This window comes from Rattus norvegicus, chromosome 10 (genome assembly GCF_021556685.1).
Source record: "Rattus norvegicus strain SHRSP/BbbUtx chromosome 10, alternate assembly SHRSP_T2T, whole genome shotgun sequence".
NCBI classification, from domain to species: domain Eukaryota; kingdom Metazoa; phylum Chordata; class Mammalia; order Rodentia; family Muridae; genus Rattus; species Rattus norvegicus.
The window spans coordinates 94479661-94504442 of record NC_141543.1 but is presented as its reverse complement, the minus strand read 5'-3'; the positions used below and the strand labels follow the sequence as shown (position 1 = coordinate 94504442).

At 48.3% G+C, this 24782-nt stretch overlaps 1 protein-coding gene across 2 annotated transcripts in view; it reads left to right on the top strand.

Annotated features, from left to right (window-relative positions):
- Map3k14 (mitogen-activated protein kinase kinase kinase 14) overlaps positions 1-24782 on the top strand; it is a 50221-nt gene that overhangs the window by 5341 nt on the left and 20098 nt on the right. The window contains 4 exon segments of one of the 2 annotated variants that reach the window (NM_001108301.1): positions 20823-21097; positions 22145-22214; positions 23500-23710; positions 23790-24410. In NM_001108301.1, the coding sequence (NP_001101771.1) occupies positions 20842-21097; positions 22145-22214; positions 23500-23710; positions 23790-24410 (1158 nt within the window). In that variant the 5' untranslated portion in view covers positions 20823-20841. 2 annotated transcript variants of the gene reach the window in all.

Genomic DNA, 24782 nt, shown 5'->3' with positions numbered 1-24782 from the left:
TCCAGGGGTTGGGAAGGAAAGCCTATTGCTCCCTGGGTTTCAGGGAGCTTGAGGGACTGCAAACTCATTACTCAGTTGTCTCCACTCACCAGGGTCAGCATCTGAACCCAGAAAGAAGCATCAGAGGGAAGGCCTGAGCCGTCCTTCCCTCCCATATTCCAGTGGTCAAAGCTTCTGCTGATTCTCATTCCTGAGAACTGTCCATAAGCAGTGTCCACAGAAAGAGGGCCTTTCACAATGTGTCCTTGACTGGTGTACTTCATGCTGGTCTGCGTGTCCAGGGCCATCCACAAGGTGCACCTGACTGTTCATCGACTCAGTAGAACTGATAATCCCTTGCAAGTGTTCTGATTCCCTAACACAGAGTCCTCCCCAGTACCCACATCCCAGTAAGCTGAGGTAACTAGCCATCCCTTCAACTTGCTTTGGACTAGCATAGCTAAAAATAAATAAATAAATAAATAAATAAATAAATAAATAAATAAATGCCTTAGGCCTTAACTATTCTATCAAGAACAAGTTGTTAGAAATATAAAATAGGAGGGTTGGGGATTTAGCTCAGTGGTAGAGTGCTTGCCTAGCAAGCGCAAGGCCCTGGGTTCAGTCCCCAGCTCCGAAAAAAAGAAAAAATATATATATATATATAATAGGCAGGCATGGTAGCACAAGGAGGCAGGTGGATCTCTGTGAGTTCAAGGCCAGCCTGGTATACATAGAGTTTCAGGACAGCCAGGGCTACCTAGTGAGACCCTGTCTTCCCCCCCCCCCCCAGCTGGGGACCGAACCCAGGGCCTTGAGCTAAATCCCCAACCCCGAGACCCTGTCTTAAAGAAACAGAAAAGAAAGGGAGGGAGGGGCCCTGGGGAGATGGTACAGTGGCCACAGTGCCTGTTCTGCAAGCCGAAGACCTGAGTTCAGAACCCACATCAAACGCTAGGTGCAGCATTGTGTTCCTGTGACCCCAGTGCTAGAGCCAGAGAGTAAGGATCCTGGGGGCTCCTGGGAGTTTGCTAGCCAGCCAATCAGCCTTCAGGGAGCTCCAGTTTTAATGAGTAAGTGAGTGGATAGACAGACAGACAGGAAAGCCACTGAGGAAAACACCTGACAGTCACTGTCTGGTGTACGTGTACACACACACACACACACACACACACACACACACACTCGAGGATGCACTTGGGGGTGTGGTGACGGATGGGAGGCAAGCATTCGTTAATTAGTATCTGTACCTTTCTCTGCAAAAGATTGAATAAGACCCTCCAGCAATGGGCTAACCAAGCCTGAGCTCTGTACTGCATCACGTTGACACCAGACCCAGGAGCTGCCCCCAGCAGAGGACTTTTACCCTATCAAACAGCTCCCCTGTCTGTTTCCCCACACTAAACCCATCACTCTCAGGCTCCCTGCAAACTCTACAGGGCCTGGGAAGGGTGGAACCTGTGTGGCTTCTGCCCTGTGTCTAAGAAAATGTCAACAGAAAGCTGTTTATTTGACTCTCTTCTCTACCATAAGGTTGATGTGGTTGAAAGGAGGCCAAGGTTGATAAGAAAATACAGTCTAGGTAGGGCTACCCGGAAGTCTCAAAGGTTGTCTCCTCCTTAAAGGCACTTTCTTCTGCTCCCAAGCAGTATCTCACCTAGTGTGGGCCTTGAGTGATTGTCAATAATTGATTTTTGAGGTTCCAAATCCACTGGGCAGCCAGAAGCATTTGCATCTTTCCTCTCTGAAGACATGGCGTGTTGCCCATGGCTTACAGGTGTCCAGCAGAGCCCGAATAGCCAGTGTGATCCCAGCCAGACTGTCTTGGCTCCTCTCCAGGAGAGGCCTTTGAGGGCAAAGCATGATGTCATATCTGGATAGTGGTCCCTGTACATGCAAAGAGTGGGTACAGCTGATCCTTCTGGTGACCCTGGCTTTTTTCTTTACTGACCAGAATTACTGTATGAGGAGAGGCTGGGAGGTGAGGAAGAAAAGTGTTCAGCCGGCCACAAATGAGGATGTGATTGCCAGTTAAGATAAGACCCAGAGTGTACTGCCTAGGGGAGTTAAGGGGGTGAACAGCTCCTTGAACCCAGGGTGGCCTTATAGACAGAAATGTAAAAGACCCTATATGTCCACCTTTTCCATCAGACAGTCCTGGTGAATATTGTGTGGATCAGAGAGGCAGAGGCTCATCTTCTCGCTCAGGTAGAAATAAGGGGGTCACCAGGTCAGTATTTAGGAATGATGCTGATGATGGTTTCAGCATCTGTTTCCAGACTTTCTTACTGGATGCAGGCAGGAAGATAGTCACTGGTGTGGTCCCCTTCCCGTGAGCTTGCCAAGTGACCAGGCAGTATGAGCACACAGATACCAATCCTGACAAGCTCCCACGGTCTATGGTCTATAGTCATTTTATTTGTGTGTGTGTGTGTGTGTGTGTGTGTGTGTGTGTGTGTGTGTGTGTGTTTGTGTTAGGGGTGGGAGGATGTGTGCCACCTTCACACTTGGAGGTTGGAGGACACCTTTGTGTCTTTTCCCCTTTACCTGGATTCTAGTCTCAGACCCAGGCAAGTGCCTGTGCCTGCTGGACCATCTTGCTGGCCCTTTTTGGTTTTATTTGTTTAGACGAGGCCTCGCTGTGCAGCTCCGGCTAACCTATAACTGTGATGATCGTGTGATTCAGGCTGCCCTCGAACTTACAGTGATCCCCCTGACTCTGCCTCTTGAATGCTGGGATGACGGGCATGTACTACCACACTTGGCCATTCAGTCATTCGTTCACTCAAGGAATGCTGGTAAAGCGTGTGAACTGCCAAGCTCTGGTAGGTAGAACACATACACGCCCCACTGGTGACGGTCCAACTTATGGTTCCTGACCTTACGGTGCTGAAGCAATAGACAGTCTACTAGAAAATTCTTCAGATTTTTATCTGAGCTCTTCCCGAGGTAGGAGACCATGGGGTTCATCTGGGCAGTGGCTAAGGGCCATAGCTCTCTTTCATGAAGCCTCACTATCATGAGGGAATATAGCTGGTACTACAGAGTGCTATGTTGTTCATCTATAATGTTCAGTAAGCCATGACATTAGACATAGCCTATGCATTTTACTGCGTTTTCGTCTGGTGATGCTTTCATTGGCTCTTATACCATTGAGCATGCACTAAAAAATCAAATCAAATGAAACATGGGCACTTCTGTTAAAGAACTCACCCTGGAGGGAAAGCGGGTGCACAAGGAGACATGCTCTGGCTTGAGGTAATGCTGTCACAGAGAGAGCTTTTTCCACAGGAGGAGCCCCCACCCTCACTCCTAGCCTGCCATGTCTAAGTTGGGATGACTTGAGCATCTCTTTCCTCTAAGAGCCTTGTTCTGCTTGTCAGTTTGGAATAAGCGCTTGCTAGCACTCTGGAGTCTTCAGCATCATCAGCACACAGGCGCTCTAACACAGTCAGGTCGGAAGTGCACAGTGCTTGGTGCCATGCAGACCTGAAGCGTGTGCAGATGGTTCAAGTCCTGACCCATGACAGCCCTTTGACAACTAGGGGCAGTATTCCAGGGTGGCCTTTCAGGGTTGGGAACAGGAAAAGCTCTTGTTTGGTTTGGTTACCATCGACTAGTCCAGCACTTGGGAAATGGTACCCACTGGGTAGAGTAGGTGTTTGTCATCCAATGAAAGTTCAAGGTGCAAGTCTAGACTCTTGCCTGTTGGTAAGACAGTAAGCGGGGCCATAGGCTTTTTCCTGTTTCCCTCCCTTCACGAAGGAATCAGTCTGAGGTTCTCTCCAGAACATACCTTTCATATTTTTCACCTCAGGAGAGAGCAAAATTATTGCCTTTAGTGTAAACAGACATATCAGATGCACCCCTGCCACTGTGTCTTCAGCTGATCACTTGGGAGAGTTTGTCAGAGAATATGTAGGGCACAGCTTCTAAAAGTAGGTCATGGCCATGGCTCCAGAGAATGGACCATGCTGCATCTCCTTCCCCCACCACTCCCATCCCCCTACCTTGGAAGTCTTCTGCAGAAAGCCAAGTTGTTTGGGTTTCTTGTTATTCTGAAGTTCCTCAAATTAGTTCCTCAATTTCAGAACCAGTCACCAGTGACTACAATGACCTTAAAGCCTCCTCCCTCACTGGGACACAGCCTGGCTTTCCCTTATCTAGGGCCTGAAGCCAGTCCCCACCTGTGTAAGCCCATAAAGGAAGGCCACGGAGCAGGATTAGCCATGTGTAGGGAACAGCTCCTCACTATGAATCATTCCAAAAGGTTAGAGAGAGTTGTTTCACGGTTCACAGTAACAGTTGTTACTTATAACGATGACCTCAAGACTTGGCAAGATCCTGAAGTGCCTTTTGATTTATCAAAGAAACTGGTTTTGAGGTGACTCACACTTGACTCAGGAGGCTGAGGCAGGAAGGTTGTGAATTCAAGGCCAGCCTGGGCTACATAGCAAGACCTTGTTTCAAAAAAGCAAAACAAAATACAGCTAGGAAGGGAGGGAGAGGTTGTGCTGTGGTCTAGTGCGAGGCAGTGGGGTAACACAGAAATCTCTGGAAATGGTTGAACGGTATCTACATCAACTCCCATTTCATGAGAATTGCTAATTATAGGAAATGTCCCTGTATGCATATATAAAGGACACCGAAAGTGTGTTTGCATGACATACATAAGATATTATGGTCTGGAGTGAAGCTCACATGTAATTGGTGTTTCCCTTGACACCTCTCTTCACTCTGCATTTCTCTGCGTTGTGACGTCATGATGACCACTGTGGATCACGCCCCTCGCTGTGCTTCCATTGGCATTGGCTTTCTTGATGCAGTTTTTGCAGGTTCAATGTAACACTCTTCTTTTAAGGCTTATCAAATACCCCTGTCAGGGTTTGGAAGACCAAGTACTGACTGTGGCCTAGCGGCCAGTGCTCAAAGCTTCATTAGAAAACAAACAAACTGGGATTGGGGATTTAGCTCAGTGGTAGAGCGCTTGCCTAGAAAGCGCAAGGCCCTGGGTTCGGTCCCCAGCTCCGAAAAAAAGAACCAAAAAAAAAAAAAAAAAAAAAAAAGAAAGAAAGAAAACAAACAAACCAAACAATGCCCAGAACCAGACTTGATCATAGTTACAGCCAGCTTGGACCTGGTCATGGGTTCATTCCAGGATGAGATTCTCATCCCGCAGCGCAGGAACACGGGCCTGCCACAGTTCCAGCCTGCAGTCTTTGCTGTCTGCGTCTTTTTCTAAATCACAGGCTGTCTGTTCACCACTGGCCATGGAGATGCTTCCTCCTGGGTCCGTCCCTGGGGTTTTCACTAGCAGATCTTTGAATTGTAACAGCCTCTGTATTTCAGTGCCACCTTTTAAAGCTCAGGTATTAGAAGACTTGGTGTTGTGGCTAAGAGTAGACTTTGACCTAAAAGTCCTTCGTGTGTGTCTGGTTGCTGCCTCTTCCCTGCAGTGTGACTGTGCAGGTGACCTACAGACCCTCGGTTTCCTCCTCCGTATAAAGGACATTGGATGCCAGGCATGGTGGCTTATACCTGCAATCCCAACTCTCAAAAAGCAGAGGCAGAAGAATCATACGTTCCAGGCCAACTAGGATACATAGCCAGACCTGTCTCATATAAGTACGCAAGTGAGTAAATAAAAATGAAGGATATAACGTCAGGGTCTTGCTCAGACCTGTGATGATTTAAGAAATAACACATGCATCCCATAATACAGAGTGAGCAGTAGCAGCTGCCAACATGAATTTCCATGAACATGGACCAGAATGTAATTGTGTGGCTGCAAAGGACAACAGATGTTGGAAACACCCAAGGATATGATGAGACAACTGATTTCAGCCCTTCTGCTGACGTCCTCAGGTGTCACCAGGTCATCCCGTCAGTCCGTTCTGTGCTGAGACCTTACCAGTAGAGACAGGCTAGACAGGGGGTGCAGGTGGCTCTTTGGAACTACCCTCAGAAGCGATCCTTTATTACCTACGGCTCGGAGTCCTCCTCCTCTTGCTCCTCCCCCTCCTCTCCTCCTCTTCCACTCAGAGTGTTTGAGCCCTTCAGTGAGTACTGCTGACTGACTAAGGAGGTGTGTACCAGCTCGGCACAGGCAAAGCCTTTGAAACAGCTTGTGTTTCTAGTCAGGCAAAGGCTGTTCATTTTGTGGCAAAACTCATCTCTCTCAGCTCCCATCTCCCACTGGCAGCGCCCCTGCTGCATGCCAAACTCTGTATGCATTAGTGTTTCTTGCAGCTAATCATCCAGTAAAGCCCCGTGTATCTTACTCAGATGTGAAAGGCCAGTGATTTGCACCAGGATCTTAAGTCCTTTTCTTTATGTGACTGGCCCTTCTCCAGCATTAATTAATAAGTAATGTGTTGGGGCAAATTACTGCCAAAGGCCATACTGCTCTAACACCGTTCAGGACTCATTTATCATTTAAATAAATATAGACTAAATGAAATATAATCAATCTGACCATTTTCTCCCTGGCTGGATTAGAAACACGTTAAGGACAAAGGGTAATATAGGGCTATTTAGCAAATAACTAATATCACGAGAACCACCTGACTCCCTGAACTAGGAGATAAAGAGAGACCCCACTAACAAAGGGTCATCGGGAAATTCCAATCCCAGGATTAGCCGCTCAGAATTATTTCCCAACTGTACAAAAAATGTGAACAAGGATAGGCTTTTTGTGGTATTGCTTCTAAGTGAAAATCTGGAAACAGTTCATCCATAGAAGAACAGGTGGATAGTCTGTAACACTGCATACCTCTTTAGGGTTGTGTGTGTGTGTGTGTGTGTGTGTGTGTGTCTGTCTGTCTGTCTGTGTGTGTGTTTGTCTATTATACGTGTCTGTGTGTTTCTATGTAGTTGTATATGTGTGTGCGTGTGTGTGTCTGTGTGTCTGTGTCTGTGTGTGTCTGTGTCTGTATGTCTGTGTCTGTGTGTGTCTGTATATCTGTGTATTTGTATGTCTGTGTGTGTGTCTGTGTGTGTGTCTGTATATCTGTGTATTTGTATGTCTGTGTGTGTGTCTGTGTGTGTCTGTGTGTATGTGTGTGTGTCTGTGTGTGTCTGTGTGTGTTTGTTTGTGTGTGTGTGTCTGTGTATATGTCTGTGTGTGTATGTCTTTGTGTGTATGTGTGTGTGTGTCTGTGTGTATATGTCTGTGTGTGTGTGTTTGTGTGTGTGTCTGCGTGCATTGCGTGTGTTATGGCTATCACCTTTGACTTCCTGAGTCACTACTAATCAAACTCACAGTCCCCAGAGAGAACATGGAAGAGAGTGAAATGAAAACCAAAACCAGGAGAGAGGCGCTCCCGTCTCCAGCCTCCTTCTGTCCCTTGAGTAGCCAACGCTTTGGTATTTACGAATCTTTGTATCTGGGCGTGTTTGGGGTCATCCTAAATGTAGCAAGTCCCACTCCCAAACATGAATACGTGCCTCTGCGATTCTTGTATCCTACAGAGGGATCCTTTCTCGGCTATAGCTCGTTTTCATTATGAAAGTCATAAACTACAGAGAACCAGAGCACATCTGTGGAGGGATATGGGAGGACTAGGTAATGGTGATCCCCACAGAAGAAGGCAGGAAGGGTGGGCAGGATTTAAGTTTCTTATGGTAGAACACTCTCTCTCTCTCTCTCTCTCTCTCTCTCTCTCTCTCTCTCTCTCTCTCTGTGTGTGTGTGTGTGTGTTTAACCACTTGAAATTATCTATAAAAACTGAGAAGACTAACTCGTTGAAGAAAATGTGAGAAAATTATAAAATTATAAAAATATTTTAAAAATACTAAAACATAAGTCTGCCAAGAGAACCTCTGTTATATCTGCCAGTATCTGGATTTTTTTGTTTGTTTTTGTTTTAAGACAGACTCTCCATATCTGTTTTATAAATGTTGATATACTATAGAAAGAGCTAAAAAAAAAATGGTTGGGTGGTTAAGAACACTGGCTACTTTGACAGAGGACCTGGGTTAGGTTCCCAGCACCTACATGCTGATTCGCAACTCTCTGGACTGCCAGTCCAGGCATCCAACATCATCTGATGTTCAAAAGTGCCAGGCATGCAGGAGGGCAGCAGATATACATGCAGACAAAACACCCATATACATAAAGTGTTTTAAAAAGCACACACACACACACACACACACACACACACACACACACGACAAGTAGGGTCAGAGCTTACATATAACATATTCTTTTTTAAATTTCTTTTTATTCCATGTGCATTGGTGTTTTGCCTGCATTTATGTCTATGTGAGGATGTTGGAGCTTCTAGAATTGGAGTTACAGACAGTCATGAGCTGCCAGATGGGCGGTGGGAATTGAACCTGAATCCTCTGGAGGAGCAGCCTGTGTTCTTAACCACTGACATCTCTGCTGCGCCTCTGTGAAATTCTATATCCCTTTTCTTTGACATTGTCTCCAGTAATATTCGTTCATATTAACAGTTTTACAAACATTTTAACGAATGTGCTATAGTTTCATAACTAATTTCCCCGTAATTATTTTTCCTGGGTTTTTGTTACTATAGAAACACTCTGAGCACTTTCAGTTGTATGTCTCTTTCTGTATTTCTGTTTGCTTCATACCAAGGCTGTAATTCCATGTGACGTCTGCCTAGAGCATGGCTGTGGTCTTGTATAATTTGTTACTGTCCCGGTTTTCAGCCCGTGTTCATCGCACTAGATAAGTAAACGTGAAGGAGGGTCAGCGTAAGGAGAGGAAAAAAACTAAGATGCCGTGGGTTGTCAGAGCGACTTCCTGGAAGTGGAAGGTCTGAGCTTTGTCTCTGTAGGATAAGGAGGAAGTGCCAGGTGGCCACACAGGAAGAGAGCCCACTGGGAGACCTGTAAAGTCCAGTAGCTAGAAAGTTGTGGAAAGATCTGAGCAGCCAGAGCCACGCCCTTTTGTTTAGGGAAACAGTGGTCAGAGAGAGCGTAGACCACAGACTTGGGACTGGACCTGTAAGCACTGTGGAGCCAACAGATTTCTTTCAGCCTGAGGTTGTCTGGAGGACATGGTGTTTGACAATGAGCTCAGCCCAGAGGGGATGGGCCGAGGTCAGGGAGGGCATGGAAGTGGCTAAGACCTACTCTAATGGAATAGATGCGGGTGATTACCCTGGGGAGTATCAATCAGTGTTTCCTCTGGCCCTGGGCCAGCCAGGGCTGCCAGATGTGTGGTGGGGACTGGAGGGCTCATAAACTTTATCCTACACACTTTCTTAACCCAGCCATTGACTTTGTGGAATTGGCCGTAAGGCTGAATAGTTGTGGGCATGTGAGATTTCTTTTTTTATATAATTGATCTATAAGAGTTTAATGATTAATGAACCTTCATATTTTATATCATTAATGGGAAGTACACAAAAGAAATCTCCCTCTAGGGAGCGGGCTTCAAGCTGGCCAAGGAGGCAGTTCACAATCCTTCCAGTGCAACTTCTCCCAGAGTGCCCAAGTACAGCTTCTGGCATGCTCCCGCCCGTTCTTGCCAGTGATCACCTGCCCCCCATTTCCCTTGGAAAAAAATCTAGCTGGCCTGCCAGAGCCCTGTAGCTTGTACCACCAGTAGATGTCCAGCAGCTACTCTCTGCTCTTCCCCCAGAGTCCTCCCTCAGAACCTTGTTCCCAAGAATGAGAGGGAATGAAGATTTATCCAATCTTCACTCTCCTGAGAATTGGGCCTGGGGTGCAGGGGAACCAACTTCTCAGGGTGCTGAAGCTGCAGCTTCCGTTCAGCCACCAGCTACTTAAGAGAGTTTGCGATCCCTACCAGAGAGCTTCAGCTCTGGTTTGCAACTCCTTGGGCCACACCTCACCTGGAATACCAGCTCCCGCACGTGCATGTGGTGTTTGTGATGTATGTGCATGTCTGTGTAGAGACCTGAGGCCTGAGGTCTGGTATTGTTCCTCAGGAGTCACCCACGTTTATTTTTTCATTGTATTTTTATTTACTCATCCACTTTGCATGTGTGTGGGTGTGGCGAGGCCACAGAGTGGGTGTGGAGGTCAGAGAGCAACTTGGAGTCATTCTCCTCCTACCATCTGGCTTAGTGGCAAGCTCCTTCACCTGCTGAGCCCTCTCAGCAGCTCCTCCTTATTTTCTGAGCCTCTCTCTGGAGGCAGGAGGCTCCCTGGCGGGGCTAGGCTGACTGGGCTCACGCCTCCTTCAGGCACATGCAAGTGTCTTATCAGCTGGCACCTCCCCAAGCCCTCACCTCTCCTTTCTCTTGAGCAACATTTTAGACGCAGCCCAGGCATCAGCTGTAGGGAGCTCTCCTAACTGCCACAGCTGCACTGACTGTCCCCATGTGTCCCACCCGATCCCCTCTGCTTGTCTCTGCCTGCGGTCTCCAAGATTGTACGTACTTTTCTGACTGCTAGTCATAGTACGAGCCCCTCTAAGGACTGCGTTGTCTTCCTCAGGTCATCCAGGGCAAGGCAGACTTACCGTGTGTGCCCAGTGCCTTCATGGCTCTATAGGACAGGAATAGGCACCTTATTCACCAGAATCCTCCTGTGCCTCCAGTCTCTGGCTCCAAGACTCCTTATTGGGGCCTCTGAGTGACTGCCCTGAGTGTGTGCTCTGAGCCCTGTATCTGCTGATAGGAGAAACACACATTTGGGGATTTTGATTGGTTGGTTTTGGGTCTGGGGGGGGGTTGTTTTGTTTCAGGATTGGTATGTGTATATGTGTGTATGTGTTTTTGTATGTATTTTGGAGACCATGCACACACATGCACACGCACGCACATGTGCCCACATATGCTGAATAGATGTAAACAGCTTGTCTGTTTCAAAAATGTGTGTTTGTATAATTCATTGTAATTAATAATACATTAACATTTTACTTTATATTTATATTAATACTTTATATTAATACATTAATTTTTTACTTCTGCCTTAACTTGCATTAGTATTTTATGTTTTAATATCCTGTCTTCTTTTTCCTCCTTTCCCTTATTTCCCATTACAGTGCCAGAGTTTTTGCCTTTATTACCCTTTGAGTTTGGAAGTTCTGGTAGCCTCTTCCTACCCCCCCCACCCCCCGCCCCCTCTGGTTTTTCGAGTCACGATTTCTCTGTGTAGTCCTGGCTGTCTTGGAACTCACTCTGTAGACCAGCCTAGCCTCGAACTCAGAGATCTGCCTGCCTCTGCCCTCCAAGTGCTGGGATTAAAGGCGTACATCACCACCACCCTGGCTGGTATCTTTGTTCTCATGGAAGTAGTAATTATTTCTTCTTCTTCTTCTTCTTCTTCTTCTTCTTCTTCTTCTTCTTCTTCTTCTCCTTCTCCTTCTCCTTCTCCTTCTCCTCCTCTTCCTCCTCCTTCCTCCTCTTCCTCCTCTTCCTCTTCCTCCTCCTCCTTTTCCTCCTTCTTAAGATAGATTTATTTATTTATTTATTTATTTATTTATTTATTTATTTAATGTATACGAGTACACTGTCACTGTCTTCGGACACACAAGAAGAGGGCATCAGATCCCATTACAGATGGTTGTGAGCCACCATGTGGTTACTGGGAATTGAACTCAGAACCTTTGGAAGAGCAGTCAGTGCTGTCAACTGCTGGGCCATTTCTCTGGCTGGAAGTTTTTCTTAAACTTTAATGTACATGCATAGCTGTAATTTTTCAATGGAATTTGTACATTTTCATATGTAAATTTCTCCCAAAAGACAGGGTTTTTATTCTTCATCTACTTTAGATTTAGTTCTTTTATGTGTTTGGGTGTTTTGCCTGTGTCTGTCTGTGTACTATGTATGTTCTTAGAGCCTTCAGAGATGAGACTAGAACACCACAGCCCTTGGAACTGAAGTCACAGATGCTTGTGAGGCACTGTGTGGGTGCTGGGAACTGAACCCAGCACCTCTGGAAGAGCAGCCAGTACTCTGAACCCCTGAGCCACCTCTCCAGCTCCTTGGGCTGATATTTTTTATAGTCAATTGTTAATTAAATTGACCAACGTATTACAACAATTCCTACTATTATTTCCTACATTTCACGCCCTCCCTTTTTTTTGTTTAATTTTTCTCCTTTCCAAAGCATATCCTTCCATGGTTCTTTTAGTAAAGATTGTATATATTACCTGACAATCTTGTATAATGTTGTGTAGAGATTTTTAAGCATCTTTAAAAGGAAAATGAGGGGGCTGGAGAGATGGCTCAGTGGTTAAGGGCACCGACTGCTCTTCCAGAGGTCCTGAGTTCAAATCCCAGCAACCACATGGTGGCTCACAACCATCTGTAATGAGATCTGATGCCCTCTTCTGGTGTGTCTGAAGACAGCTACAGTGTACTCATTCATATATATAATAAATAAATAAAATATTTAAAAAAATGCTTAAAAGGAAAATGAAGGGGCCTATTAAAGCTCATCAACTTCATAACATAAAAGCCATAACACTGCATGTGGCGGTGCTACTGGATCAGAAGTCTTGATGACTCAGCACTTATTGACAGACCGGGGACCCCCCTACTCTATTCTTAACTCTTGGGCTTCCTGCCTCCAAGGGCCGAGAAATACTACCAAATACTAACAGAAATAGCACCAGTCTTGTAGTTAGTTAACACCACGCAGTTCCTACATTCCACAAGATCTGCTGATCCTTGAGTGTCAGGGGAACCGGCCAAGAGTGTCATTGTTTGAGTCCTAAGCACACATCCAGTTCTCTAGTTGTCTCCATTGACCCTTGCTCGCTCCAGCAGCTGACTTTTCTCTCAGCCTTTGTTTCTTCATCTATCAAATGGGACAGTAACTGTCAGGTGCATCGACAATTCAGAAAAAGCGCCTAGCACCGTGCCCATGCACAGACAGGTCAACAGTATCAACTACTGTATTCCCCTTATGCTGAGTGGATAGTCACTGAATGAATGCAGGAGGCCAATGTAAATGGCTTCCCCTGAGGAGGAAAGGGTAGGGAAGATCTGGATAAGTGGTCCATGAAGAAGAGACAGGAGCAGGGTGAGTAAAGGAGGAGAATCGGGCTTGCCCAGGGCCACCCAACTCCACTGAGTAAAGGGACCATTCTGGCTGACTGGGTGCCAGGGCAGGGCAGGTGTGGGGCACAACTGACTGAAGAGCCATTTGCAAGGGCAGCTTGCTTTTGCTGGCGCTGGCCTTAGGCTCTCCCTGGCTTTACTGTCCCTCCTTTCTGTTAGGCTGAAGCTTAGGCCAGCCGTAGGCAGAAAAGAGGAAGTGTCAGGACGACATTGGTTTCCACCAGTGTCTTATTAAGGAAGTCGAGGCACTCTGCTTCTGCTATTTATCCTTCTGGGCATTCAGAGAAGGATGAGATCTTATTTCCAGATGAAATCGTTTGAGAGGGCCTTGCTCTGGCCCTTTGGTGGACATTTTCGAGATGACCTGAAAGAGGTTTTGATTTTCCTTTTGAGGAAGGTGAAGGGAATATGGAATGCCTTAGGTGAGGCTGTGGACACCTTGTTTACATGAAGCACAGAGGGCCTAGTAACTCCAGCCTGGTAAAGTGCAAAGGGGTGAACATGGATTTGGTGTCCTTTGTCGGCCAGACTAGTTCTGGCAGGGTGTTCTCCACCTCCCTCTACTCAGAAGATTGCTGACAGAGTCGGGACTCTGACTTCCAGAGAGAAGTCAGAGAAAACACAAGGCTCCAGAGGCAGGGCCAAGCTCACTACACCTCTAGCTGTGTAACCTTTTAGGCATGCTGAGAACTTCTTATTTTTCCCAACTGAAAAGAAACTTAAATAGTGCTAGGTGCTTAGTAAATACTAGCCACCATTGTTCTGACTTGGAGTCATCCAGCCCTCAATTAATCCTGACCTGCCGTGTTCTAGGAACTAGGAGGAACCTCAGAGACCATCGGTCTCCTAACTCTTTTCATGGCGACCTGGGGTGTCTGCAGTGGTCCTGATTTAAGAAGGCCAGAGTGCGTGAGCCTCTTGTCCACCTCCGTTACCCGGGGCAGCTGTTTCCAATAGGAGTTACATGAGATTGCATGCTCCTAGCTTTCATTGGGTGATGAGTATGATTTCATTTGACAAAAGAAATGGCCCTACTCCTTTTTTTTTTTTTAAATATAGCTAGAAGCCATAGCTTCTGGTTCCCAGCCTGGTGGTGTTCTCAGGGTAAGTATACTTATGAAAAGAGGGAAGTGAAATAGGATATATTTTAGAAAGGTTATTTTCTCTACAGGCCGACATTTAAAATGTTACTGTGGTTCGTTTTAACGAATCAAAGACTCATTTAGCCTAAATCTTATTTCTGTCCCAGAACCCTGGAGATAGATGTGCTTTTCATCTGAGCTCTCCAGAGTGTACCACGGGAACTGAATCTACATCTTATTTCATTGAAGTTAAATGTAAACAATGTAAATGGGGACTGGCAGTTGCTATTCATAGAGAGAGGGCTCAAATGGCAGACCTGGCCCCAAAAGCCAGAATGTCCGAATACAGATTCTAGGAGCTTAGAGATGGTTTCACGACCAAAGAGCACAGGCTGCTCTTCTGGAGAACGCAGATTTGATACCCAGTTGCAGATGGCTGTTCACAACCATCTGTAACTCTAGTTCCAGGGAATTGGATGCCCTCCTCGGGCCTCCAGAGGCACCAGACATGGTGCTCAGACATACATGGAGGCAAAGCACCCATACATAAGAAGTAAAAATGGAAGGACAGATCCTGGGACAGGAGAGCCAGCTCAGCTGTTGAGGACACTCACTGGTCTCTCAGAGGACCTGAGTTTGGTTCTCTGCTCCCATGTGAGGTGGCTCTCAACTGTCCTGAGACTCCAGCACCAGGAGATCCCACCGCCTCTTCTGACCACAGCACCAACCCACCCACCCCCCGCCATGTGAGTGTAGGTAAAATTAGTGCATTACTTTTTTTTTTTTTTTTTTTTGGTTCTTTTTTTCGGAGCTGGGGACCGAACCCAGGGCCTTGCGCTAGTGCATTACTTTTTTAAAGGTTCAGATTTGTATTCAGACTTGGATGGCGCATGGCAACTGCTGGGGGTGGGGGGGCGTGCAGGAAGCAGGACTTCCGAGTCCATATCTTAAAGTAAAATGATTTCATTTCACACAGTGTGGCACACACACAACATGGTGCAGCTGTTGAGGTCAGAGGGTTACTTGTGACAATTGGTTCTCTACTCAGTGGGTTCCAGGGATCAAACTCAAGTCTCAGGCTTGGCAGCCCCCCAAAACATGTTTTCCTGAAAAGGTCTGGGAATGTAACGTGCCTCAGAGATTGAGTGCTTGCCTGGCCCATGTGAAGCCCTGGTTTCAGTCCCCCGCACTAAAAGAAAAGCAGATTCTTGGCCTGCAGCCCAGTTGCTCTTCAGTGGATCTAGCAGGAGTGCATTTTAAGAAGTCATCTGGGGCTATAACTCTCACTCAGGTTGCAAACTCCTGCATGAGAAAGCTCGCTGTGAGGGGAATGCAAAGGCAGAAGCAAGCATGGAGCCCTGCCCGTGCCCTGGCACACTGGGGCAACCTCCTATGCCATGGTATATGCTTGGGCACCCGGTGAGCACCAAGACCCTTTCCCTGGAAAAACCCAAAGTGTGTCTTGCTCCTCTGGCTCCAGACCTCCTTGATGCCAAACCAAGAATTGCTCATTTAAAAAACAAAATCCATGCGCATGCGTGTGCACGAGTATACACACACACACACACACACACACACAATTATTTTCTTTTCTTTTTTTTTTTTTTTTTTTTTTGGTTCTTTTTTTCGGAGCTGGGGACCGAACCCAGGGCCTTGCGTTTCCTAGGCAAGCGCTCTACCACTGAGCTAAATCCCCAACCCCAATTATTTTCATCCGGAATGCTGCCCCCTCCCAGTCTCCCTCACAGAGTCCCCCCCCATTCACCTCTAAGAGGGCAGTGCCCCCCATATCCCCCAACTGTGGTGCAGGATTAGGTGCATCCTCTCCCGCTAAGGCCAGACAAGGCAGCCCTCTGCTACGTATGTACCAGGAGCCTTGGACCAGCCCATGTATGCTCCAAGAACTACTCTCTTTTTTTTTCCGGAGCTGGGAACCGAACCCAGAGCCTTGCACTTGCTAGGCAAGCGCTCTACCACTGAGCTAAATCCCCAACCCCCAAGAACTACTCTTACAGGCAAAGCTTATGGTTGATCTAGTAGCACCCAGTCACTTCTGCCCCTAGACTCCTGCAGACTTATCAGGCACAGCAAGAGGGTGTCAGGTTAGGTGTACACATCAAGCCCGAAAGGGTGCTGAGTGAACCCCTGACTTTTCTTTGTGTGGGCTCTAGGTGTGGCTCTTGCCGGTGCTGTCATCCTTGGCTTCCATACAATGAAGACAGCAGGCAGCTGCTTGCACTGGAGGCTGAGGTGGAGCTGAGGAGGGGGTTGGATTGAGTCCTGACCTCATTTTGTATGAAACTCCCCACACACTGCAGGAGAGAGAGAGAGGACAAGTTTAAGACTTGGGAGATGGGGATGGGCCAGCACCCAAAGCCCAGGGTGCTAGGAAGAACACCTAGCTACCAGTCCTGGAACTGGTGCTGAACTGAGTTTTATGGGTCAGACGCACATAGGAGTAGAGAGGGAGAGGGGAAGCAAGCCGGTCTATGTTTGTGGGAGAGCTGCTATCAGGCCAGTGAACCTGGAAGCTGTGAGAGAGGGGCTGAGTCATGATTATGTGGCACAGGAAAGTCAACTGCAGAAGGAGCTTTGCTGCTGCATGCTGGAACTGTCTGCCTCGGGGAGAGAGAGAGTCAGCCATTCTTGGGTCCAGTTGCCATCTCCTGGGCCAGCTTCTCAGTAGGTCCTCCTCCTTGTTCTAGCTGTGGGGCTGGGGATGAGTCACTGTGGAGTACACAGGAGGCTTCAACCTCACATTCTCCCCAGAGAGCGCAGCTTGTGTTTGTCGTGTGTGCTTGGGGGTGAGAGAGACAGCCCCTGGCCTGCTGCCTGCCTAGCCACCTGGATGAAAGGAAGGTCCTGGGCTGCCAGAGGGTCCCCACAGCCTCCTAACAAAGCTGTAGCCCAGGGTGAACTTTTAAACATTAGGCAGGGGCAGGCTACCTCCACCCATCTTCCTCATCACCAGCTCAGGTCTTCCTCTCTGGTACTCGATCACGCTGTCTGAAGGTCTAGAAGTGTCTTTGGTTGTTCAGTGCCCTTGTTTAGCCCATGTTTGACCAACAGGAGTGGTCTTGAGTTTGCCTTGCTGTTCTCTGTACTAAGATGCAGCCATGCACAGGGTCCCCCTCTGCTCTTAGGAGCCCTCCCACCACAGAGAACACGAGTGTCCTTTCACGTTCACCTGGGGCCCGGGAAACTTGGGTGTGCATCCGGCCTGAAGAGCCTGAGTCTGCTACCTGCCTCTGCTCTGCCACACATAAGCCGAGTGACTTTGAGCAGGGAACCACTTGGGTAGGATTCAGGCTTTTCACAAGAAAGTGAGGAGATTGAAGTGGCCCTGAGGTCCCTTTAAGCGTACACCTACTTCTGTTACATTTGGGGGATTTTCTGGTTGATTTGTGATTTCGCTTTCCCTGGTTTTTTAAAAAAAAAAAAGCTAAGAAAAGTCAGTTTTCTTGTAGGCTTTAATTCAGCTTTCAGCAGGTTGTGGGATTCAGGGAGGAGTGTAGAGAGATGAAAAAGAAAAATTATAATAGCCTACCTGGAGGTTTTTGCCTATTTGGAAGTAAGAACCCCCCCCCCCATAGACTTCTTAGAGTGGCCAAGTGACAGACCGTCTATTCTAGCCTCAGCTCCCATCATCTCTTTAACTTCCAGGCATGGCTGGGCAGAAGGCCAGGGACCATAGAAGGTTGGCTTCATCTGGTCTGCATTTCTGCCCCAAGAGCCACTAAGTATGAGCTGAGTGTAATGGCGTACAGCAGGGAAGTCAGCATCTGTAAGAGATGAACCCGCCACCCAGAGCAATTCTTAAAGACCTGTCTGCAGGTGGCACGGTCTCAGGCTCTGTCATACCCTGCTCTTCAGTAATCCCAGTCTTTGGGCCAGTGTGATGGCTTAGTGTCATTCCCTAGAGAAACCACGCCATGCAGTGGCTTCACAACTGTCTGTAAATCCAACTCCAAGGACTCAGACATTTCTTCTGACCTCTGAGGGTACCAGGCACACACGTGGTGAACAAAAATACATGCTGGCAGAACACTGATTAACATATGTTTAAGTCTTGTTGGGGCCAAGGGGGTAATTCAGTGGTACAGCACGCATCTAATATGCTAGAGGTCCTGGGCTCAATCCCCAGCATCGCACAAGACCAGAAACAATTCTGTCTTTAAAAAGTGTTCCAGGGGCTGGGGATTTAGCTCAGTGGTAGAGCGCTTACCTAGGAAGCGCAAGGCCCTGGGTTCGGTCCTCAGCTCCGAAAAAAAAGAACCAAAAAAAAAAAAAAAGTGTTCCATACGGGTTGGGGATTTAGCTCAGTGGTAGAGCGCTTGCCTAGCAAGTGCAAGGCCCTGGGTTCGGTCCCCAGCTCCGAAAAAAAAAAAAAGTGTTCCATAGACCAGAGGTGGCAACGAACACTTTTAGTCCCAGCACTTGGGAGGCAAGCAGATCTCTTAGTTCAAGGCCAGCCTGATCTACATAGTGAGCTTCAGGAAGCCAAAGCTACACAGAGAAACCATGTATCCAAAAATAAAAACAGAAATAAATGAAAGAAGGAAGGAAGGAAGATAGGAAGGAAGGAAGGAAGGAAGGAAGGAAGGAAGAATCCCAATGCTAGCTAGGCATGGTGACACATGCTTCTAATGCCAGCACTCAGGAGGCAGAAGGAAGCTGATCTCTGAGTTTGAGGCTAGCCTGGTCTACATAGTGAGCTCCAGAACAGCCAGAGCTACAGAGAGAAACTGGTTCTGGAAGAAAAAAAAAAGTCTTCCAATGTTGGAAGGCGGGATTAGCCCTGTTCTTTTTGTAATGATGCTAACGTCTCTGCTGTGGACATGCTCTCCAGCCGCGTATGGCTGTGCTGTGTGCGTGGGAAGGCTCAGCATGGTCCATGTGGAACCCAGAGAAAGGTGGGGTTTCATGCAGAATACTGGTTGGTATTAAGGTCTCCAGTATAGACACTCCTCCTATCATTGCCTGAAAGAAATCCTAGATTTTTGCAGCAAATGAGTTTCGGAAATCTGAGGAGGAAGCCATTTTTTCAGAACCTTCCAGAGAGCCACAGACTGTTGCATCATGGGAAAGGAGCCAAGTGTTCAGCCCATTTTTAGGCTGAATAGTAGGCTTTGTGACATTTCTGCACACACATATTCATATAAAGCCACGCATTTCATGACAGTGTTTCCACCAACAATGGACTGCATGTACCACTGGCCCCCTAAGACTTTCCTTTCCCCAGTGATGTCATAATGCATTCTGTGACACTCGCACAATGCTAAACTCTTCTGGCAATACATTTGCAGAATGCATCCGCATCGTGATATAACTGTGCATATATTTATTCCTGCTAAGAACAAAACCAAACCTTGCTTTTCTCCATTGGAGAAAAGCCACCATGGACAGAATAGATGTGCTCTCTGTGAAGGCAAGGTGTCCTTGGGGTCTGTGAGGGGACGGTTTTGGAGAATGAGATTTACCTCCCTGTCCAGGGGAAATGAAGTTTTCCACACAACAGGAAGAGTTTTAGCCACTGTAGGACGAGAAAAGTCCAGTTCCATGTTGCTGCTGTCTGCAGGGGAGGAAAGACTGACTCTTCTTTAAAACATATTGTTTTTTGCTCTTTGATGATTTTGTCCATCATCAAAGATGTATAATGTATTTTTGTAATATTCACTCCATTACCTTCTTTTTTTAAGTTATTTACTTTTAGGCCAGGTGATCGTAACACACACCTCTGATCCCAGCACTCAGGAAGCAGAAATAGGCAGATCTTTGTGTTCAGGGTAGCCTGGTCTACAGACTGAGATCCAAGACAGCCAGGAATATATATACCTGTATCAAAAAGCCAAAACATATAACAGTTTAACATCATTTAAAATAATTTAAAATGTGTACCTAAAGGTTTACCTTTATGTATGATATACAACACATATGCAGTGTCCATGGAGGCCAGACCAGACAAGGGCATTGGATCCCTGGAACTTGAGTTATATTGTGAGCTGCCATGTGGGTACAAGGAACCAAATCCATGTTTTCTGCATAAGCAGCCAGTGCTCTAACTACTGAACCATCTGTTTCCTCTTATCTCCCTCCCATTCCCCTTCTTATGTGCCTGTCAGTGTGTATGCACATGTGTGTGCATGTATGAGTGCTTGTATTACATTGAGTTTAACTAGGGTCACTTGCATGAGTGTGGTGTGGGGTTATTTACTAGAGCACAGGCAGTTTACCAGTGGCTACACCACTGAAGAAAATGACTCCCATCTCTCTGAAGGTCCAGCAGATGAATCCATTTTTAAATGATTTATTTTATTTTACATGCACTGGTTTTGCCTCCTTATATGTATGTGTAAGGGTGTCAGATCCCCTGGAAATGAATTATAGACAGTTGTGAGCCACCATGTGGGTGCTGGGAATTGAACCTGGGTCCTCTGGGAAAGTAGCAGTGTTTTAAACCACTGAGCCATCTCTCCAGCCCCCAGAAGAGTCTATTTATACTACAGCGCCAGTAGACCAGTGCTCCCACAAGTGGAATGCTTGTAAATAGTTCAAGGTTGGTGTCCTTACCTGTAACTCAGGGTGTCTAGAGGATGAGTATCCTTGCCATAAAGAACCAAGAACCTCTCATGTGACCCCCATACAAACACATACCCACACGCATGCATGCTTCCCCTCCAAGCATGTTCAACCTGTGGCTGACCACACAGGGTCTAGGATTTGAATGACCAAATCTGTGTTTGGCCCTGTCAAGGTGAGCACAAGCCTAGGAGATGGCCGTGATGGAAGTGGCCTGCCCAGGCACTCCTGGGTCGGCAGTCGGGCAGCAGAAGGAGTTCGCCAAAGCCAAGGAGAAGACACAGTCACCAGGGAAGAAGCAGAGCTGCATCTTCCAGCTCGAGGCGGTGGAGAAGAGCCCTGTGTTCTGTGGGAAGTGGGAGATCCTCAACGATGTGATCACCAAAGGCACAGCCAAGGAAGGTTCCGAGGGCGGGCCCCCCGCCATCTCCATCATCGCCCAGGCTGAATGTAAGGACCCAGGGTACTGTGGGTTCAGTGGCAAGTGAGTGGGCTTGCAGATGGGTGGCTGGGCACAAGAGGCCAGCCTTGGAGTCCCCATGGGAGAGCAAGGTCAGAGCGACTGCTCTAGAAGCATCTCTCCAGACACAACTGAGCATCTAGGCCAGAATGTGTAAGTGGGAGTTGTACACACACTAGGGTGGATCATGGGGATATAGCAAATAGAGACTGTGTCACCGTGACCCAAACAGGGGCAGCCAAGAGTCAAGATTGCTTAAGGACTCTACAGGAAAATCAAGCTGGCCCTTAACCTTCTGCTGAGGTACTTAATGGGAGCATGTGGAGAGACCCAGACAGGAGAGGCCAAGTTTCCTAGACCCTCTGCTTTGCAGGTCTTGGTCTCCGAACTGCTAGCCTCAGCAGGAGGCCAAGTCTGGCTTTCTCCACTTTACTCCTGTTGCCTCCAAATGATAGATATTGGTGGCTGCCTGGGAAACAAGAAGTCCCAGGGGACCTCAGTAGCACCAGAGCCCTTTCCCCTCCGTCAGCACCATCCTCCAGTCCAGACCTTGGGCTAGAACCCAGAGAACCTGGCATTTCTTTCCGTATATATGCATCCTCTGCTTTGCCTCCTGAGGCCTCTCTCTTGGTTTCTGAGAAGAAACAAGAAAACAACCCTGCAAATGAGCTAAAATGAAATGAATGTACATATAGACACATACGTGTAAACAGAAATACATGCCAGCTTGTTTGTCAAGCTAACTGCCCTGTGGGGTGCGGAATGTTCAAGGAAGCTTCACTGTGAGTGAGACAGGCAGGCTCCACATGATCCCCGCTTTACAGACAATCCTCTCTTCACCGGTAAACCGGGGTACAGGGTAGCCCCCATTGAGAGAGAAGATGGTGGACTGGAGGCGAGCCATCAGACAGAGGAGTATGGCAGAGAAAGAAAGTGACCACTGAGGCCTGTCTGTAAAAGGCTCTCCCCTAAATGCTGACTTTGTCTTTGTTCTCATCCCCATCCCCGCTAATCTGACCCTTTTCCCTGATTCTCAGGTGAGAATAGCCAAGAGTTCAGCCCCACCTTCTCAGAGCGCATTTTCATCGCGGGGTCACAGCAGTACAGGTAAGAGAGCCAACTGGAGCTGGGCAGGCGGGACCCAACGCCACGCCCACCAGCCTGCTGCCTGCCCAGGCCACGCCCATCAGGGCTCTGGCTCCCCGCTTCAGCACCTGGGCTCTGCTCCTGGCAACCACCCAGCTTCCCGGCCCAGCCGCTCTCAGCCAAGTCAGCGTTTCAGAAGCTGCCCCTGGCTCCGTCCGTCAACCTGACATTTTATTTTTACTCTACCCCGAGTCCTTGAGATACCCCTGCTTTCCCCTCAGCAGGGAGGTTCCGAGAACAGCCGTGACTTTGAACTGGTATACAGTCATGTGCACAGTCCAGAAGGGCTACTTTCACCATCCTATAGGGGAACCCCCCGCCCCCCAGGATCAGGGAGGGAGGCTTCTGTCCTCCTTAGCGTCTAGGCAATCCCTTATGTAGCCGCAGACACCTTTTGGCCCAGAGAATGGGTTTTCTAATAAACGCTTCCTTTGGCTGCTTGAGAGAAGTTTGCAAGCTCCCAGCATCCCAGGAAGGGCTGCAGCTGAGGCTGTGGTCAGAGCCCATGGCTGTTTCACAACAGCTCTTTCAAACCCTTGCCTGAAGCCAGTTCCTTTAGTACCCGACATGAGTGTGAGCCTGGCAGATCCTTGGTGGCTACACCAGCCAGAAAGGGAGTCCATTTGGCAGCATCTCCTGTTCCCATGGCAACTAGATAACTTCAAGAGCTGAGGTAGAGATAATAGAAACTCTGACCTCTCAGAGCTAAGATGCCGGCCCCAAGAGTGGCCCCCTCTGGGTCATTTCACCCAAGGAGCAGCAAGAGAGCTGGCGCCCTGGAGAAGAACTGAAGTTCTGCCCCAGCCCATGGCAACAAGCAGTTTGTAGGACAACCTGCTGAGGGGCCAGGCACTGAGGCTTATGAGCTGTTCTAGTTTAAGCCTCACCACCACCCCCATGTGGTGGAAAATACTTTCATAAATGAGAAAACTTGGTATTCCTTGGGGGTTGGGAACTTACCCACACCATCCAAGTACAGAGGTACCACAGAATGGGGCTTTGGTCAACAGTGGGCCACATACACAGCAGCAGTCCCATAGGCTCACATCCCCTTGTGGTATACAGCTGTCCGAGTTCGTGCTGGTATACTCCATGATGCTCGGCATACTCACCCGACACCGCGCTTCTCACACGCGTCCCCTGTCATTAATCACGCGTGACTGCAATGACAGAGCTAGCTTTGCACTCAGAGTCTGTCTTCTCACTCCCTTGCACTCAGAATGTGGCTGTGCCCCTTTCTTGACAGCCAGTCTGAGAGTCTTGATCAAATCCCCAACAATGTGGCCCATGCAACTGAAGGCAAAATGGCCCGAGTGTGCCGGAAGGGGAAGCGTCACAGCAAAGCCCGAAAAAAACGTAGGAAGAGGAGGTCGAAGTCACTGGCCCAGGCAGGAGTGGCCTTGGCCAAGCCCCTGCCCAGAACCCCTGAGCAAGAGAGCTGTACCATCCCAGTGCAGGTGAGACCCTCTGCGCGTGCCCTGGTCCCAGCTCATGGGCGTTTGACTGGGACTTGTAACGCCTGTGTTTTTCCTGCAGGAAGATGAGTCTCCACTAGGCAACCTCTATGCCAGAAATGTCTCCCAGTTCACCAAGCCTCTGAAGGGACCAGGCCTTGGCCACCTGTGCTTTAAGAAACAAGATGAAGGCCTGCGACCAGTGCTGCCTCGACCAGAACTCCACAAACTGATCAGCCCCCTGCAATGTCTAAACCACGTGTGGAAACTCCACCACCCGCAGGCCACAGGCCCCCTGCCCCACCCCACTCACCCGTTCCCCTTCAGCAGAATGCCCCATCCTTTCCCATTCTACCCCCTGGAGCCCTGGAGACCCTATACACTGAACCCGGCCTTCCTGGACAAACTAGCCGCTGTAAGTGGCCAGCGGCCTCTGCCTGGCCCACCACACCTAAGCAAACCGGCCTACAGAGACAGTCAGAAGCCCCTGCCTGGCCCACATCTGGAGTCCAGCTGCCTGTCCCGAGAGGCCCTAGAAAAGGTCCCTGCCGAGGAATACCTGGTGCACGCGCTACAAGGAAGTGTGAGCTCAGGCCAGGCCCACAGCCTGGCTAGCCTGGCTAAGACATGGTCATCAGGGAGCTCCAAGCTGCAGAGGTTCAGCCCTGAAACTGAGGACAACGAGGGGGTCCTGCTTACTGAGGTAACTAACCTCCCTCAAGCCCAATCGTCACCTCCCATACATACGAGAGGGCTTTGTGGTGAAAGCAGCGTGTCAGCAGACCCTGGGAGAGGCCTCCCTGGGTAACAGCATCCCTCAGGCCCTTGGTGACAAATCAGTTTGCTCATCAGGGGTCGAGGCATTGGGACTGTGTAGTCGGGGCATCCTGTTACGACGACACAGGCCTAAGACAATGAACTTGAGGAAAGGTTTGTCTGGCCTGATGGTTCAGAGGTTTCGGGTCCAGCACTATGGCTGAGCACCTGGTAGAGAAAGTATGGCGACTTGGATCCCAACTCTGGCTTGAAGGGCATACCCCCAGTGTTACATACTTTCTCCCTAGTGGTGGCCACA